The sequence below is a fragment of the Lynx rufus genome, unplaced genomic scaffold (genome assembly GCF_022079265.1).
Source record: "Lynx rufus isolate CCGP_SWC_20201006 ecotype Redwood Valley unplaced genomic scaffold, mLynRuf1.p SCAF_2, whole genome shotgun sequence".
NCBI lineage: Eukaryota > Metazoa > Chordata > Mammalia > Carnivora > Felidae > Lynx > Lynx rufus.
The window spans coordinates 202,536,984-202,554,192 of NW_025814834.1; the positions used below are offsets into that span (position 1 = coordinate 202,536,984).

Below are 17,209 nucleotides of genomic sequence, written 5' to 3' on the forward strand. Positions count from 1 at the left end.
GTCTATCCTCCTTTCAAGAGATTTAGATGCCAGAGACACATTCTGATTCTATAACTCAAGACCAGATCATGGACAGCAACAAGGGTTAAGGTAACTGGAGTCACCATCTACCTGCTGTGCATAAGAGAGGCCGCCCATGGTACTCTGCGCCCGGCCCTGCATGGCCATCGGGTACCGCTGCGGGGTCTGGGACCCATATGGCTGCCCTGGGTACCCATGTCCTTGCTGCGGTCCTGATGAAGGTCCCTGTTGTTGCGAGTATGGGTTAGTCCCGCCATATGGCTGAGGTCTCATCTTGCCCATCTGATCCATTGGACTGGATGGCTACAAAATAAAAAGCATTTCATTAACCTGAAGCTTTGATAGCCCCTGGCCAATATGAACATAAACCCAAGCGTATAGGTCTGTATGCCACATAGAAAAACAGTTACTGTGAAAAAGCAATGGTACAGACCCAGTAACCCGTGGGCATGTCACTTAACCTTCCTCAGAACCTTGATTTTATCATTTGCAAAATGAAAATACCACCACGAAAGCACCTTGTATAAGTGTGGTACTACTTGAGATCCAAGGGAAAAACCATGTATAGAGCAATGAATATATGTACTCTATGATGCAGAAAATCAGAACAAAGGCCCTGCAAGCTGGGAGAGGACATTGCTGCTATATCTTGTTCAACACCACCAAAACTAATGCTTCAATACTGTGGTTGGGAATTCAAATACATAAGCATCTAGATGTTTCCATTCTTTAAATAGTAGAATCCCTTTTCTGCATATGTGTAGACCGTTCATACTATGCCACAAGCACTTAAATTTAGGCTTTCTTCCAAATGGGTAATGTGGCTAAGTTACAGTTGTTGAGAGCCTTGGGCATCTCAACTGAAAAGTTCATCTCCTTTAATATTCAAGAGTTTGAATGTGTAAGAAGGATTACAACTTTTGTCTCTTTAAAGGACAAGGCATAGAGGTATACCAATAATGGAAACTCAAAGTACAATTCACAAGTATTTGGCTATACGTATAGCTTTCCTTCAGCTCTTTGAGTGACAAGTTCAATCAGCTCATTCACTTTCTGACATAACTCTACCCTACTGGAGCTACATAGGATAGAGCCCAGCACATTTCCCAGCCAGAGATGCCTACCCATATCGATGTGGGCATGGGGGTGGGGTAGAGGGAGTGTCTCTAAACACCTTAAATAGATACACCCAAGTTGAGAAGTAGGCTTGGACCAGACACAAAACTTGGAAACTAAATTTTAATTTGGGAATGGGCAGTAGATATTAATACCCTGGACCTGAAGATCATTAGCTCTCAAATTAAGGAGTTCAGTAGTTCTCAAACTTTAGCCTGCATCAAAATCAGCTAGAGGGCTTGTTAGAACACAGACTGATGAGACCCACACACCTGGGGTATCTGACTCTGTAGGTTCAGGGTTGGGCCTTGCATACATATCTGTAACAGTTCCCCAGTGATGTTGATGCTGCTGGTCCAGGAGCCACACTTAAGAACTTTAGATTATATCTAGGGTCCCCCTTCCTGTTCCATTATTCTGTAGTTAGTAAATTATTCTATAATTTAAGGTGTGTAAGACCTTAAAACAACGACAAAACCCCTCTAAGGGGAGGGAGGCACATTCAGATAACTGGTTCTCTGTACATATCTTTCTTGGGGGGCAGAGTACTACATAATTATTTTATAATAGAGGGAAAGTCAAGCTATCATGAGGAAAATGGATAAGACAAAAAGCTACAGAAACTATTCTTCTAAATACCAAGAGGAAAAAAGCTGAGGCAAAATTCTCTTAGGCTACAGCAAAATCTCAGCTAAAAAGGTTAGCAATGATGATGGGAGCACCCTTCAAGTTTCTAAACTACAGTGAATCACAGTAAAACTGTATCCCAAATTACTACTACATGTCAACATTATTAAAGTGTTGTTTCAATCATCCTACATAAACCATTTTTGTTTAAGTCCTGCCTCTGTGTCAGAAGCTCTAAGAAAGCTCTCAGTCATTAATTTTGGAGCTACACAGATTCTTTTGGGGCTTTTTAGGAAATTCAGATTTAACAACAATTGGACTAGTGAGTAATAAATGGCATGTGGTCTTCCCCAGATACACCTGGCAGTGAAGCCAAAACACCACCAGTCCTCCCCATACAGAGCTCAGGGCCTTACGCAGCTAAGTTATGCCACATAGAACGACCAGATCCTCATCTCATCCCAAACTGCAGCTGCTCTCCATGTGTCTCCCAGGTGACACCCTCTTCCCAGGTGAAGAGACTACATTTACTGAACAGGGAGACCAGCCCACTCTGGGTATCTCTGTCAGTCCAGGTCTCCCCACAACACAAGAGGGGCAGTCATTACCATGGTTACTATGGAGCTTCTAGAGCAGCAGCTATCAACCAGAGCTACAGATCAGAATTTTCTGTGAATTTCACAAATGGAATCTCTAGGGAGAGACGCAGGCACTATAGAGTCTGCAAGGGCTTGGGCCCACCCACCCTCTCCACCCCTTAAGATCCTCGGATGATTCAAATGTGTACTACTGAGATCTAGACACACTGTCCGATCAAATTTTCTGTGACAGGTGACTATTAAGTACTTGAAATATAGCTAGTGTGACTGAAGAACTCGATTATTTTTATTTACTTAATTAAATTCATGTAACCACATGTGGCTAGTGACTATCATATTGGACTCCACAGTTCTAGAGCAATGCTCACAAATCATTTTCATCTTTCCCTGTCCAACAATAGCTACAAACTCCCTGTCTACATCCTGGACACTATCACATAGAAAGAGCAAAGAATGTAGTACATCTACAGACTTGGGTTCAAATCCTAACTCTACCACTGTCTGACCTTGAACACAAGCCCATCTAAACAGTGACTTTTTCATCTAAAACGCACACAACACACTACACACAGTGCCTGCTATTTAAATGCCCAATAAATAGTAGCCATTATCAATAATGATAAATAGTGCTTCTGCCTGGCTCCAAAGCCCTGCACAATGTGCTCCAGTTCTACACATTTTTTCATTCTCACCCCAAAATTCCCCACATAGATACAAGCCCAGCTCCATGCAATGGTACCCTGCCCTGCCCTCCTGTCCACAATGGATTCCACTAGCAGAAACCCAACCCTTCAACATGAAGCCACTTCCCATTCTTCAGCACAGTCTGATCTGTCACGTTTCTAAACATCCTATGGCAAATTCAGTCAGAATCCTAAGATATGGCACTTAGTTGTCTGATTAACTGACTGCATCTCTCAAGACTATGTTGTAGGAAGCCAGAGATCAGGTGTTTTACCTTCAAAGTCGTCCCCCACCCTGCCCCACCACCACAGACCCCAAGTGCAGAGCTAGGGCAGTATAATTTCACTGTGCCAGGCTGCCCTACTGTAAGAAGTAGGCAGGGGATACTATGGGGAGAAAGTCCAGATCAAACCCTCGAACCATAGGGTCAGGGGCATACCCTAAACCAGGTTATGACTTTGAGGGAAGAAAAAAAATGTGGATTGAACTGGAAGAAAAAAGAGGGCAGGGTAGAACAAACAGCTAAGGGGAAACAAGCATACTTCTGAGAAGAATCTTATGTGCCATCCTACACCAGAGAGGTCTTCAAAATTGCAAAGGCATCCCCAAACCCACTCCTTAAAAACAAAAGGCTAAAGTCCAGTTAGTTACCTTTTCCTCCCTCATATCTAGGGTCCTGCACCCCCAACGGAGGACACCTACTTAGCAGAGGCTAGTTAATAAACATTTCAAGGATCTCTCCATCAACTTTAGGAAATCTTTGCAGCCCAAAAATAAATGCAAATCAAAGAAATTCTTATTCTAAAAATAAAACTAAGACATTTCCCTTTCCTGGACATCAGACTTCTGACCTCCTCTCTTCACCAAAGAGTTCTAAGCAACAGAATATTCAGTTTAGCAAACTAAAATATATTCAGTTCAAACAATCCGATTACTCCGATCTCATGTCCAAGTTAAACATTTGCTCATATCAAAAGGGGAGGTAAGTCGGGACTTAACTCATACTTGTGACATTTAAAACCATTGTGAAAGATTTGTGATTTGCAGTTATAGATGAAATGCCATCTTCCAATCTCTCATAACAGAAAAGGGGCTTTAAATCATCACTAATCAGTTTTATTGGAAAAGAGCAATCTCAGGCCAGAAAAATCCCTACTACATGCAAGACAGAAAAGCCAGTATCAGCAGTCTGCAGACACCAAGAAAGAGGCAGGGGATGGGAAACACCAAATTCTGGCTGCAAAGAGCCAGAGATTCCACTCTGGGAATGATGGAGAGGAAATCCTTTCAATGGGAAACCACAGGAGTAGATTTTACTGTGATTACACTTCAAAAGCAAAGGCTCTGCCACAAAGACACATAATTGAGAGGAAAATGCTGCCCCCTTGATCAGGGAAGTCGGGCCTCTTGCTGTATATACTCTCCTGCATTCATAAAAACATAAAAATTAAAAAAGGGGGGAAAGAGGCATAAGAAAAGAAAATCCACCTCCATCCACCACTTATCGCTTTCCAGATTACTGACAAACTGCCTGTCAAATAAAATGCATCAAAAGACACAGTTTAGGGGCATCAAAGCCAAGGAGGCCTAGTAGGCTAGACCTTCCTCTAGCAGGTTGTAGACTGTCCATTTGCATAGAGTCCCCCTATCCTAAGCAGAAAGAATTACATGCCCCTCCAGACCAGTGAGCTAACGGGATCCCTTACAACTTCTTATTGACCCCAAGGAAAGCCATAACAATCCTCAGGGTTGCTGGGATACAACAAACTGGACTTCAAATTCTCCAACTTCTGACCATGACCGATAGAGAAGAGAGCAGAGAAGCCCCCCGCCCTCCCCTGCCTCCTGTCAAACTTCCAGGCAGAAAGATACTATCCACCAAAATGTATCACACCATGTTGCAGTGACACCAAGAAAGACAAACTCAATGTTCTTGAAATGAAAGTCCAACTGAGAAAAGCTCCAGGCTTTGGTCTCAATCCAAAGGCACAGAAAGGACGTGACCAGGCAGCAACCGTAAGGAGCCAGATTGGTATCCCAAGACTGGCAAGAACAAGAGGGGAGATGGATGGGCCGGGGCTGCGGAGACGGTGTCCATCAGAAAGCAGAAGTCTTGCCTCCCATTTGTTCTGTCATCCTAAATGCCAACTAGACGGGGCCAGTATAAACTTAGTGCCATACCCTGGAATTTGGACATTTAAATATTATTCCTTACTCCTTGTGTTTTCAATTCATTCCTGGCCAGATTTGTTGTATGACTTTTAATAATAACAATAAAAAAAAAAGCATCCCTGGCTCTTTAACCGAAAGAACCCCCTAATTGATTCCCACAGTAATTAACCTGCATTTTACCTCAGAGAGCGGTAGTTAAGGAAGTCGGCACTGCTATTTATAACTCATCTCAAATTGAGGGCAGACTGCCTAAAATCTAACACATCCCAGCTGTACTCCTGTTTGAACTGGGGCCAAGGGAATTTTTTAAAGCAATCTTGGCACCGAATGAATGACACCAACAGTATGAGAGCGCGAGCGGTTGTGTTGTGGTGACGTAGCACTGGAGGTGGAATGGGAGGGGGCCAGTGTACTGTGATCCCTCTCGTGCACGCCTGCTGCTCGCGAGTCCCAGTACAGTAAGCTGGGAACCGCCCACTGAGAGCCAAACACAGGAAAAGGCTTTTCCTGTGGAACGCCTTGAAGTGAGAAACACATGGCTAATCTGCATAAACGCGAAGCCACACCGCCCCTGCCAGGAAGGTTAGTGCTCGTAATCTCTGGCCATGAAGCTGGCTGCCTGGGAGGACTTGGACTGGCGCCTGATAACCCAGAAAGAGCCGAGAGAGAACAGATGGGTAAGGACCCCGGCAGAAAACAGCCCCGGGTCACGTGACTCGCCACATGGCCCCGCCAGCACAAACTATTGTCTGGCCGCGGAGCTCCCATACAAAGGCACCCGGCCTCAGCTTCCTGTGATTACAGGGACAGGCGGCAGCTGTTGATCCAGTTCCCGTTCGGGACCCTCCCCTGTTGAGGAGCATTCCAGGCGGGGACAAATATAAAAGGTAAGGACTCTCCCAACCAACGCTTTCAGCTTCCCGCGAGCTCCACGTGGCTCCACTGGGATCCTAGGGTGGACAGAATAGACTCCCCTAAAACGAACCGCCCTTTTTACCCTGGTACACATTAGTTAACCAGAATAAGTCATTCTCATGGTGTCCCCCTCCCCAGCCACACACATCTGTATCCAAAGCCGCCTCATCCTTTTCTTACTCTTCCAGTATTTCGTGGCTTTGAAAACTGTTAAAAAACCCTTACTCCAACTGAAGAGAAACTGCCCAGAAATCTGTTTAGTTCTACCCCAGACTCTGCCTCCTAAAATAAAGAGACTTCCTTCATTTGGGTTTGCGTTTAAACAGGTTTCCTTACTGTTTATGTGACCTAGGACAATAAAACATTCCTGAACTTCCTATTGGCTTCACCAGAGTCATTAAGATTTTCTGAAGCTAAATTGAAGTTGATGATGGGATAAGAAAAATAATATCTCATCAGACATACCAACACCTGACCCCGGAAATCAAACCCACTCAGCCCAAGATTCTTATTATCCTTCTTAATCTCACAATCATACCCCAAATTTTCTACTTTACAAGAGATGGGAAACAATTCATTCTAGTTCTAGTTCATTCACATTCTAAACAAACTGGTCATCTGCCTATGGTGAGAGAGAAATTACCAACATCTACCACTCCGAAGAGACAGGTTTAAAAACCAAATCTTTTCAAATTCCACAAGTATCCAAGTTGAATATAAATTAAAAACCCAGGGGCGCCTGGGTGGCTCAGTCGGTTGAGCATTTGACTTCGGCTCAGGTCATGATCTCACAGTTCATGAGTTCGAGCCCCGCGTCGGGGTCTATGCTGACAGCTCAGAGCCTGGACCCTCCTTCGGGTTCTGTGTCTCCCTCTCTCTCTGCCTCTCCCTCGTTCATGCTCTGTCTCTCTCTGTCTCAAAAATAAACATTAAAAACAATTTTTTTTAAAATCCAAACTCAATGAAAATCAACCCTATTCTGTTTACAGAAACAATTCTATTTTTTAAAATGTTTATTTATTTTTGAGAGAGAGAAACAGAGCATGAGCAAGGGAGGGGCACAGAGAGATGGGGACACAAAATCTGAAGCAGGCTCCAGGCCCTGAGCTGTCAGCACAGAGCCTGATGCAGGGCTGGAACCCACAAACGGCGAGATCATGACCTGAGCCGAAGTTGGCCACTCAACCAACTGAACCACCAAAGCGCCCCTGTTTACAGAAACAATTCTAGAAGATTAGGGCATGTTCCTCTTTGCAGACTAAGTAAGAACTCATTTCAAAGACATCACTTGAAGCACCAGCCTGACCAAACCCCTAAGAGGGGCTGCAACCAGACATCAGACTTGACCTTCCAACCCATACCTGTCTCTAAAGTGATAGAGAACAAGGTGCCTCTCTCCCTGGCTCAGAGAAATTCAGGCTACTGTGCTCCATCCTTCCAGATCAGATGAACAGAGAACGCTAACTAAGGGTAGGAAAAAAAAAGAGAGACCAAAGGGGTAAGAGTCACTGAATCATCTAGCAAAACTCAAACAGATTATGAGAGCCAACTGTAATAACCACCTCACAGCTGTCCACCCAAAAGAGGCATGCCAGAAAAACCACAACCAGGTGGCTGGTATTTTCTTTATTTCTTCCTGGGTTCCAGAAAGAGTCCTTCAAATAATGCAGCTACAGCACCAAACTAATGAACTTATTAACAAATGATCAAGGCTTTCTCATCCAGAACACTTTCAATTAGCCACCTTTCACACAGAAAATGCTCTTCTGTAAATGACAAAGATCACTTTTTTGAAAGACCAAACTTAGCTAACGAATCTCTCCCATTTCCAACGACTTACAAAAGCCTCTGAGAAAACCATACAACTTCCTTTTTTTTTTTTTTTTTAATTTGAGAGAGAGAAAGAGAATCCCAAACAGGCTTCACACCCATTGTGGAGCCCGATGCATGGGGCTCCATCCCACGACTGCTGGGATCATGACCTGAGCCAAAATCAAGAGTTGGACACTTAACTGACTGTGTCACCCAGGTGCCCCAAAACACTAGAAACCATACAACTTCTTGAGAAAGAATTCCTCTTTAGGTGCTGCTTCAATCCCAGGGCTCTAAAAACAGTAAGGCCTCAAGAAGATGATTAAACAGGAACTGAAATGCCATCTGACAAAATTAAACATCCCCTTCTATACAGTATTTTAATCTCAAGAGTAAGGCAGCAGCACAACATGGTGAGGAGTACTAAGCTGAGAGGACACCTGGGTCCCCATCCCAGTTCTCTGACTGACTCCCTGGGGTGAGCTGGGGGTGGGGAGGGGCAAGGCACTAACCGGGTTGTACCTTAACTTCCTCAGCAACACAATGGAATCCTGCCCTCCAGATTCTGAATCAGCAGCTCTGGGATAGGGCCAAGAATCTCCTCAGGAGATTCTCACGTCCAGTCTAGGAGCATTTGGGCTACATGCCCTCTTTCCCAAACTCCTCCCATCTCTAGCACCACGTGACTCTAGAACGCAGATGCACATGTCCAATTTCCTTAGCCAAGAAAGGGTCTGAAGAGGGCAGTGCCTGGCCAACAGAGAAACAATCAGGAATGCACCTCAGATTCCCAGATTCCCAAATAAGCAGCATTCTCAGTCAAAGCCAAGCTTTCCTAAATTCCTATACCCGGTCCCTGGATTATCTTGTTCACCTGAACACGTATCACTAACGTACTATATACTTATCTTGTTCACCATCTGTATTCTAGACTAGAATATAAGCTCCAGGAAGGTAAAGATTTGTGTGTAAAACAAACTTTCCTACTTTAAAAGTAGGAAAACTGTCGAAGAGAAAGTGAAATTCTAGAGGCCTTGCAATTCCTAACCTTGTTTGTGCAGAGGAAATGCTTTGGCCCTGGGTGGCCAGTCCCACATAATGGTTAAGAGCTCTGCCCCTGCAATGCCTTCAACTTCTCTGTCTCTCAGTTTCTGCAACAGAATAGAGACAATAGTAGTAGCACCCTCAGCAATGAATGAATGAGTTGATACATTAAAACAAAACACTGTTCCTCAAACCAGCAGGATATGCTCTGGCCTCACTATCTCTCCACCAGGCACTCTTTCTTCAGGTATTAGTCTAGCTCTCTTTCACATCAAATAACACTTTAATCCGGTCTTCCCTGGTGAACCCATCTAAAATTTCAATCCTGCACACCTCTTATACCTGGTCCATGACAAATCTTTCTCCTGAGCACGTATCACTAGAACACTCTATGGTTTACTATTTATCTTGCTTAATGTTTATATCCTAGACTAGAATATATAAGCTAGTGGGTGGGTATGTGTCTAGAAGAACTAGAGGTGGACGTGTGTTTAATTGACTGCTATATCCTCTAGCACCCAAAATGTTAGCTATTATCATCCTACACAAGTCCCAAATTTCTAGAAACAAAGCTTAGCAACCAGAACACATAAGGTCTGGTCCCCATGCATTCCAGACCAGAAACCCAAAGTGGTCAATTAGAGGTTAACTAACAATCAAATAAATTAAGGTTATGCTTTTTAAAACAGAGAAAAAAGTATAGGCTTTGACAAGTCACCTCCCTTGGCACCAGAGCCATCTGTAAAACGGGGATTAAAACCTAACAAAGATATGAGACAGCTGAAGTGATTAGGTATGTGAAATGCTCGTTAAAGTACCAGTTCATAAACTATACATACAACAGACATTACTTCCCTCTCTCTACCCTCAATAAGAGGAAGAGCAGAATGGGTTGAAAGCAAAGTTTCAAAGTAAATGCTTAAGAATCAAGAACACACAAGTCAGACATCAAAAGGATTGAGGAGTCCAGTTTTCAAGCTCCATCTACTTTCAGTCTGTTCTCCCAAAGGAATTTGTTCAGTAGCTCCTCCCAAGAATCCTGACAGTAAATAAAGCCCAATAGTTTTCAACCAGGACAGTACTAAATCCCTGAGAAGTGTTTGGAAATAAATGTATCAAAGTGCCTTTTTTTGGTTATCATATCAACTCTGTGGTGCTACTGGCATTTATTACCTGGGGAGCAGGATGCCAAATGTCCTGCAATGCATCTCCACACAAAGAAGAGCCTCGATGAGAAACAATGGACTCTAGCCCATTACAAGTCCAATCTTAGATGGAGAATTTCCTGTAACACTTGACCCTGGAGCAGTGAAGGGAAAGGGAATCAGAACTGGCCAGTACCCATCCCAAGAGCCCAACATTACAAAGTCACCCAGTAGCCACGGTAATCATAAATAGAAATTTACTTTTAAAAATGGTTGGAAGATAATTTACTGAATGAATGTGGTACTTCTCCTCCAGTGCACTTATTACAATTTAATTATGGTTATTTGTGATTATTTACTTACATCTTTCCCCACTAGAAAGTACTCCATGGAGGCAGAAATTACGAATCCCATGTTCACAACACAGTGACTGATACATTGTAGAAGCTCGGGAAGTATTTGTTGAGTTACTGTAAGCAATTGGCAAAAGGAAGGTAGGCACTCACAGGTTTTCCAAAAAAAAGTTCTGCCATTAAGATTTATTACACTGGCAAGTCCCAACTATCGTATGCTTCAAAGTCAGTAACAGGACTGGGTAATTAAGTGAGCCAAAAAAAATGGTATTATCCCCAAAACTGAGAAACGGGGAATATGATCAAAGTCTAGGAAATCTTGATGGTGTGCAAGAAAGATCGGCTGGGATACTGCATCCCAGTAAATGCCCAATAATTAAAAACAATGGGCAGATCTTGCTACCCACATAAGGTGGGATGGATTGACACCAGGAAAAGGTACTTCCTCCCACAAACCACCCTTTGGTGTTTCTAGGAGGGAAAGGACCTTGTGGATGGACCACAAGCCCAACTGAATGGTGCAGTTTTTTAGACATTTTCTGCCCTGCTCATTTGTCATTTATCATTAAGTCATATGGTACACTTAAGGAATACACAGAGAGGCAAGGGTCATGTAACCTTACAGAGATTCACCCAGGAGGGTACACAGCAACTTATCTTTATTTATTTATTTATTTGGGGGGGGGGAGTGCGCACAAGCGGGAGAGGGGCAGAGAGGGAGAGAGAGAACCCCAAGCAGTCTCCACGCTGTCAGCACAGAGCCTGATGCAGGGCTTGATTCCACTAACCGTGACATCACGTCTTGAGCCGAAATCAAGAGTCAGCCCAGCCGACTGAGCCACCCCAGCAACTTTTCAATAAAGTTCAATAAAGATAACACTTCTAAATCACACCTACTTCTGACCTAGTTTCTAAAATACTCCTCCTTCTTCCATATTAAACTGCTTTGCAGATAACTGCTCAAAAACAAACAAAAAAAGGCAAAGGCAAAAACTGCTCCTAGTCATAAAACTTTAAGGCCTCATCTGCTTTCTCTTTAAAAAGCTCTCCTTTTCCCCACTCCTTTTATTTTATCTATAACTCCAAACTTGGACTGGTCTTGCATGGGTTATATAAAAAGATCCTAAATTTCTCTAAGTGCACAGTTCTACATCCTGCCAAAATTTCTCCTTCTGTACTATAAAAGGTGTCTGTGACACATCATTGAGCTGTAGGAACTTGATTTACATGCAGTCGGAGATTCCGTTTGTCATCAATCCAATCAAGTCCTGTATTTCAGTAAAGACACTGAGAAGTAGCAGCAATGCCACTGTGTTTATTTAATTCCTAGTGCTGCCTTGGACCACTTTCCAAAAATGTCAGTCTCTCACCTGGTCCCCCTAAGTTCACTCTGAACTGTAACAGGCACGATCAAGTAAGTTAAAGAATGGCCCAGGGGACAGCCAACCTTCCTAAGATTATAGTGCCTCCAAATCCTCAGGCTTTTTTAAGGTCAACAATTCCCTGAATGAAAAGCCAAGAGTCCCGTAAATTGTCCAGTTCTTTTCAAAGCTCCAAAAGTACATTGGTACCAACCCTCTCTACACCACTGTTCACACAAATGTGTATAGGAGACCCTGGCTTCATCATTTATACTAGAAATACATTGGACCAGACCAATGTTACCAGCTGTCTTTTCTGAAGCTTATTTGTCTCTCCTCTTTATTTGTTATCTCTGGCCAGTATAATCAAATTGAGATGTGTACTTGGCATGCTAAGTTATGCAAATCTAGCTAAAATTTATCTCTTCCTCACCCCCTTACCCTCAAGTGTGTTTGGCTCATACACTTTTATTCAAGGCACACAGAATTTCCTTTTGGTGAATGTGTCTGGGTGGATGAACCCAGCTATCTCAATCTCATTTTATTTTAAACCAAAATACCATAATGAGACCACATATTGGTCACTTGAGGTTTTATGCAGGGGTTTTAAAGAAGCCGATTCAAAGCTGCGCTGGGAAAGCAGAGAATTCAAATCACAGACCAGAAAGAAAAACAAAAATGTTACAAATCTGTCATGTCCCAACACAACCCCAAAAACAGATCAAGGAGGGCTAAGAAACAGTCTCCAGACCAAGGCAATAAAGTGGGAAAAGAGAGCAGAAGAGGCAGAGATCATTTAGGAAAACTTCTGTTTGTTAGTTTATTAGATAAAGGCACTGGCTGCCGCTAGTTAGCCAGGAAACTCCAACAGAGGTACACAGATATCAGGAATTTTTACTAAAATGATGTTGATCTGAAAGTGGTATAAGTTGCATCTCCAGTACTTTTAAAAACATTTAAGCAGCTCTGGTGTGGTAAAGTTACGGAGGCCTCCATGTGCTCTGTGTTCTGCTAACGGAGTTAGACACCAGAGGACAGAATGAAAAAGAGGAAAAAAAAGAACAGAGAAAATAAAGAAAGCTATAAGGCAGAGGGACAACAAAATGAGTTTAGAACACACAAACACACACACAAAGAACATAAAACTCCCTACTGGAATTTTTGTCTGTGCATACAAATGTTAAATCCCAGATCAAACTGTCAGCATACTGCCTCCTGAAAGCCTCAGCCTTCATTGCAGCCGGGTCACAGTGATCTCAGCTTCAGTCCTCAGGCAGGAAGGAAAAGAGGCCTGGTACAAGGAAACTTGCTTGTATTGGGGACGATACAGAAACCACATCAGGTTTTCAGAAAGCACAGGTGTACCAGAACACGGGTTCTCCACTAGGTCTTTTGCATGGTTACTGTTTATTATCTGACCATTTCTCTAACTTCCATTTCTGAGTCAAGTACAATCATTATTTATTACATACAACTAGGGACAGGTCTTGGCTCAAATGCCCACCCCTTAGAGAGACATCATCTACTTCAAAGATGGGCGATTTGTCAGGAGTTGACTTAATGGGTTTATTTGCTAGGACTTTAAGACAAGAGACACAAGGAAAGGAAAAATCACAGTACAACTGGCTAGCCACTGGGGCTCAGGTGAGAGAGGGAGGGAGGGAGGTCTTTGAGGATGACCTGAGAGACCAGCAGATCACTGAAGGTCCTGTTCTTAGATCACAAGCCATCATAAGCAGAAGGGACATCATGGTGTTCAATTAAAGCTTTCCAAACTGGCATCTACAAGAATCACTTCCTTAAGCAATTTACTTGGCTGGTCATACCTGGAGACCACAAGTCACCATCCTAAAATTATCTTTTCCACCTTCATCAAACAACCAGTACCACTGATTCAGATTATCCTCATGCTACATGTCACCAAAGAGCTAAGAGAAAGAGAAATGGAAGGCAGGGAGTCCCCAAGCCCTATAAAGAAAACAGACATTTTCTGTCACTAGAGTTTATCATTATTGCATAATAGAAGATCCATCTCAAAAGTATTTCCTTTCTTCTCCCCCAACCCCAAGCACTTTTAACCTTTTCTGTATCCAGTAACTCTTTCACATCTTGGGAGAAACACATACATCTGAAATATTAGCCTATGGTGTAATCTGGAAGAAGCCCCTCAGGTCATTCTGATGGACTCTAGCCCAGTTGAGCATAGATGCATAAATCCGGTAGTTCTAACTTGGGCCTGCATCACAATGGCCTGGAGGGTTTGTTAAAACAATGCTAAAGTTTTGGATTCAGTAGGTCTAGATGAGTATTTGCATTTCTAAACAGGGCCCAGGTAATGCTGAGGCTAATGGTTAGGGACCCCCCCCCACTCCCCATCCCCTGGAGAACCACTGCACAAATCTGTCTCTCAAACTGACAACAGGTACTTAATAAAATTTGTTGGTTTTTTCTTTTAAGTATTAATATAACTTAGATGCAGCTAAAAACTATGGGATAGCTTTTTTTTTTTTTTCAGTTTATTTATTTTGAGAGGGAGAGGGAGAAAAGGGCAGAGAAAGAGGGGGAGAGAGAATCGCAAGCAGGCTCCATGCTGTCAGAACAGAGCCCTACATGGGGCTTAATCTCCCCAACTGTGAGATCATGGACCTGAGCCGAAATCAAGAGTCAGACACTTAACCAACTAGCTTTTAATTCAGTGAAGATCAACAACAGTCTTTAACCACCAATACTATCCCCCTCTCAAGCAGGGGTCTCTACCAACCAGGAGTCATGTTCAAATTTTATTTGATAATAGTATTTTCACATATCTCATTAATATTTATTGAAGCCTGCAAGGTAGATACTTTTCCTCATTACACAGTTGAGGATACAGATTCAGAGAAGTGACTTGCCTAAAGTCACACAGCCTAAGGGAACTTTAAACCTTGGTTTTAGAGCTGACTCTATTAGAAAACTCTGTGTGAGGCACTTAATCTTTGTGTTCACTTTCCCCAAGTGGAAATTAAGACAATAATCTTTGCCTCTCCTGCAAGTGCTCCAAGTCATAGAAAGTAAAATCACTCTGCAAATATTTTTGTAATGCAAGTTACTCTCACTTAGATCAAAGTGAAGGAGTCTATTTTTGAGCCTCAATCCACCACCCACCCCCCCCCCCAGCCTGCCAACACTTTCAAAGACCCCTCCCGAAAAGAAAGTGGCCTGAGGACCAAATGCTGCCAACTCTTACACTGGGATCACATGGCCACTCATCAGAAACTTAAATTCTAAATGGACAGAAATCTAGGCATAATGTAAAATTGTAACTTTTCAGTCTTTCACCCCATATAAGAGGTCTGGGCCATTGCAAAAATAATGTCCCAATAAGCCTTAGTGCTTAAAACATTTATTTTAGAGAAGCAAATTTAGTATTTTACGTTACAACTCTAGAGAATCAGACAAACCTTGATTCATATCAGAACTCTACCTTTTACTAGCATATTGCCCTAGGGCAAATTTCTCATTTTTACTGTTTCCTCATGTGTAAAGTAGGAGGAGTAACAACAGAAACCCACCTCTCATGGTTTTGAAAATTAAATCAGTAAATTCATGGAGAGACCCAGCATAGAGCTTGCGCATTCTAAGTGCTCAAATGCATGGTTACTATCATTAATACTCACCCTCAACATGCCATCATTTGAAAATTTGGATCTCAGTGAGGCTTTCAGCCTATCTGTGGCCCAGGACACAGTTACGGATAAACTACCTATAGAATCGTTCCCTCAGTCCTTTATAATAGAATTACCTTTGGCAATCAGATTCCTAAAAGATAAATAGTTAGAAGTCTACCACTGTTGGACCAGCCCAAGAACTCCACCACCTTCGTAACAGAGGAAAAAAGAGAGAAAGCCATCTGTATGCACCTGGCAAGACACAGCAAGAAACAGCAATTAATTCCCAGCATTAGGTGACTTGTTCGCTAAGGACAAGAGAAAGCCATAATAAGGTCCACCCAGAGAGAGGGGGAAATCACTGTGCAAGAAGAGGCCGAAGACACACTTGTTTCCTCTAAAAGGAAGCGGCCATGCACTTCAATCATCTACCACGTGGCTGAACTCACACTTTTCTTAAAGTACACCGGCATAAGTCAGTTGAGAGTAAACAGCTGGACCCAGATGCACTCATGCCCAGCAAGCAAGTTGTGACCTCAAGGGAAACAGGAGGCAAAATAAAAAACACAAAGTACACGGCAAATGGGTTTTTAAATGACTGGTATCACACCAACCCCTAAACTCCCCTGCTGCAGTCATGCTGGTGCTAGATCTTGAGCAGGGAGTTCCTTTTAACAGAGATGTCTATAAACAAGCAAGCTGAAAGCTAACAAGTTTAAGAGGGAAAAAGCATACAAAAATCTTGGCTGCTGGTGATGAGCCACAGAAAATCATAAATGTGCCCGTGCCAAGGGAGGAGGAAGTCTAATATCTAACATTGCAGACTTGGGAACCCAGAAGCAACGAAGCCATAAGGAAGCCCAAATGTAGAAGAGGAAAAAAAGCACATGGCACATTTCCTCTTCATATGGGTGGCAATTTAAGCAGCACTCTGGGCCTGCAGAGCCCATAGCCCCAGTGCCCCAAGCTCCTTAGTATTTCATATCAACATTAACTTCCTGGAGGGCGACAAAAATCTGTCCTGGATTACTGGGTGATTTCTAATATGTACCATAACCAACACTAAGTCAACATTTTAGGGATCAAATTTCCTACTCTGCAGCATGTTGGAATGCATTCTTGGCATTAGACTGCTCATTGCAGTACACCCTTAGAAAATGCAGAAGCCACTGGTAAATAAAGACTCAACTTGTCCCAAGACTATCTTCTAGTATGCATAAATGACTAACAAAAACAAATGAAAGTTCACTCAGATGTCCTTTTACATTCAACAAAAACTAATTCCATCCATTTGAATGGCGGTGGGGGGGGCACAATTTCAGGGAAGAATACTCAAGATAGTTAACTCCACATTCACCCTAACTTGGATTCCTCTAAAACTTAGACTAAGGAGTTCATCTCAAGCCCCTACTCACCAGCTATCCATGGCAGATGAACCACTGCGCCCTAATTCTGAGTTACTGGAAATTTGCTTTGCCAAATGCCAGAGTATTTTCTAAACTAGAATCTGTATTTAAGACTCCACTCCGTACTTGTATTCTGGAACAGTGTAACCTATCCTTCTCTTCCAGGTGAAAGCCCTGTAGCAGCCTGGCACTGGACTCTCTATGCATTTTCAGCTGTTAAAGCATCCACTTACAGTCCTTGAAAAGTGCCAGAAATCATGTGTGTTCCAATCACACATGGATCAGCAGGTAAAGAGAAACCAAAATC

At 42.9% G+C, this 17,209-nt stretch overlaps 1 protein-coding gene across 2 annotated transcripts in view; it reads right to left on the reverse strand.

The window, feature by feature from the left end:
- ARID1A (AT-rich interaction domain 1A) overlaps positions 1 to 17,209 on the reverse strand; it is a 70,876-nt gene that overhangs the window by 44,981 nt on the left and 8,686 nt on the right. For both annotated transcript variants that reach the window (XM_047085822.1, XM_047085821.1), the window contains exon 2: positions 112 to 324. In XM_047085822.1, the coding sequence (XP_046941778.1) occupies positions 112 to 324 (213 nt within the window). The remainder of the gene's footprint in view (positions 1 to 111; positions 325 to 17,209) is intronic.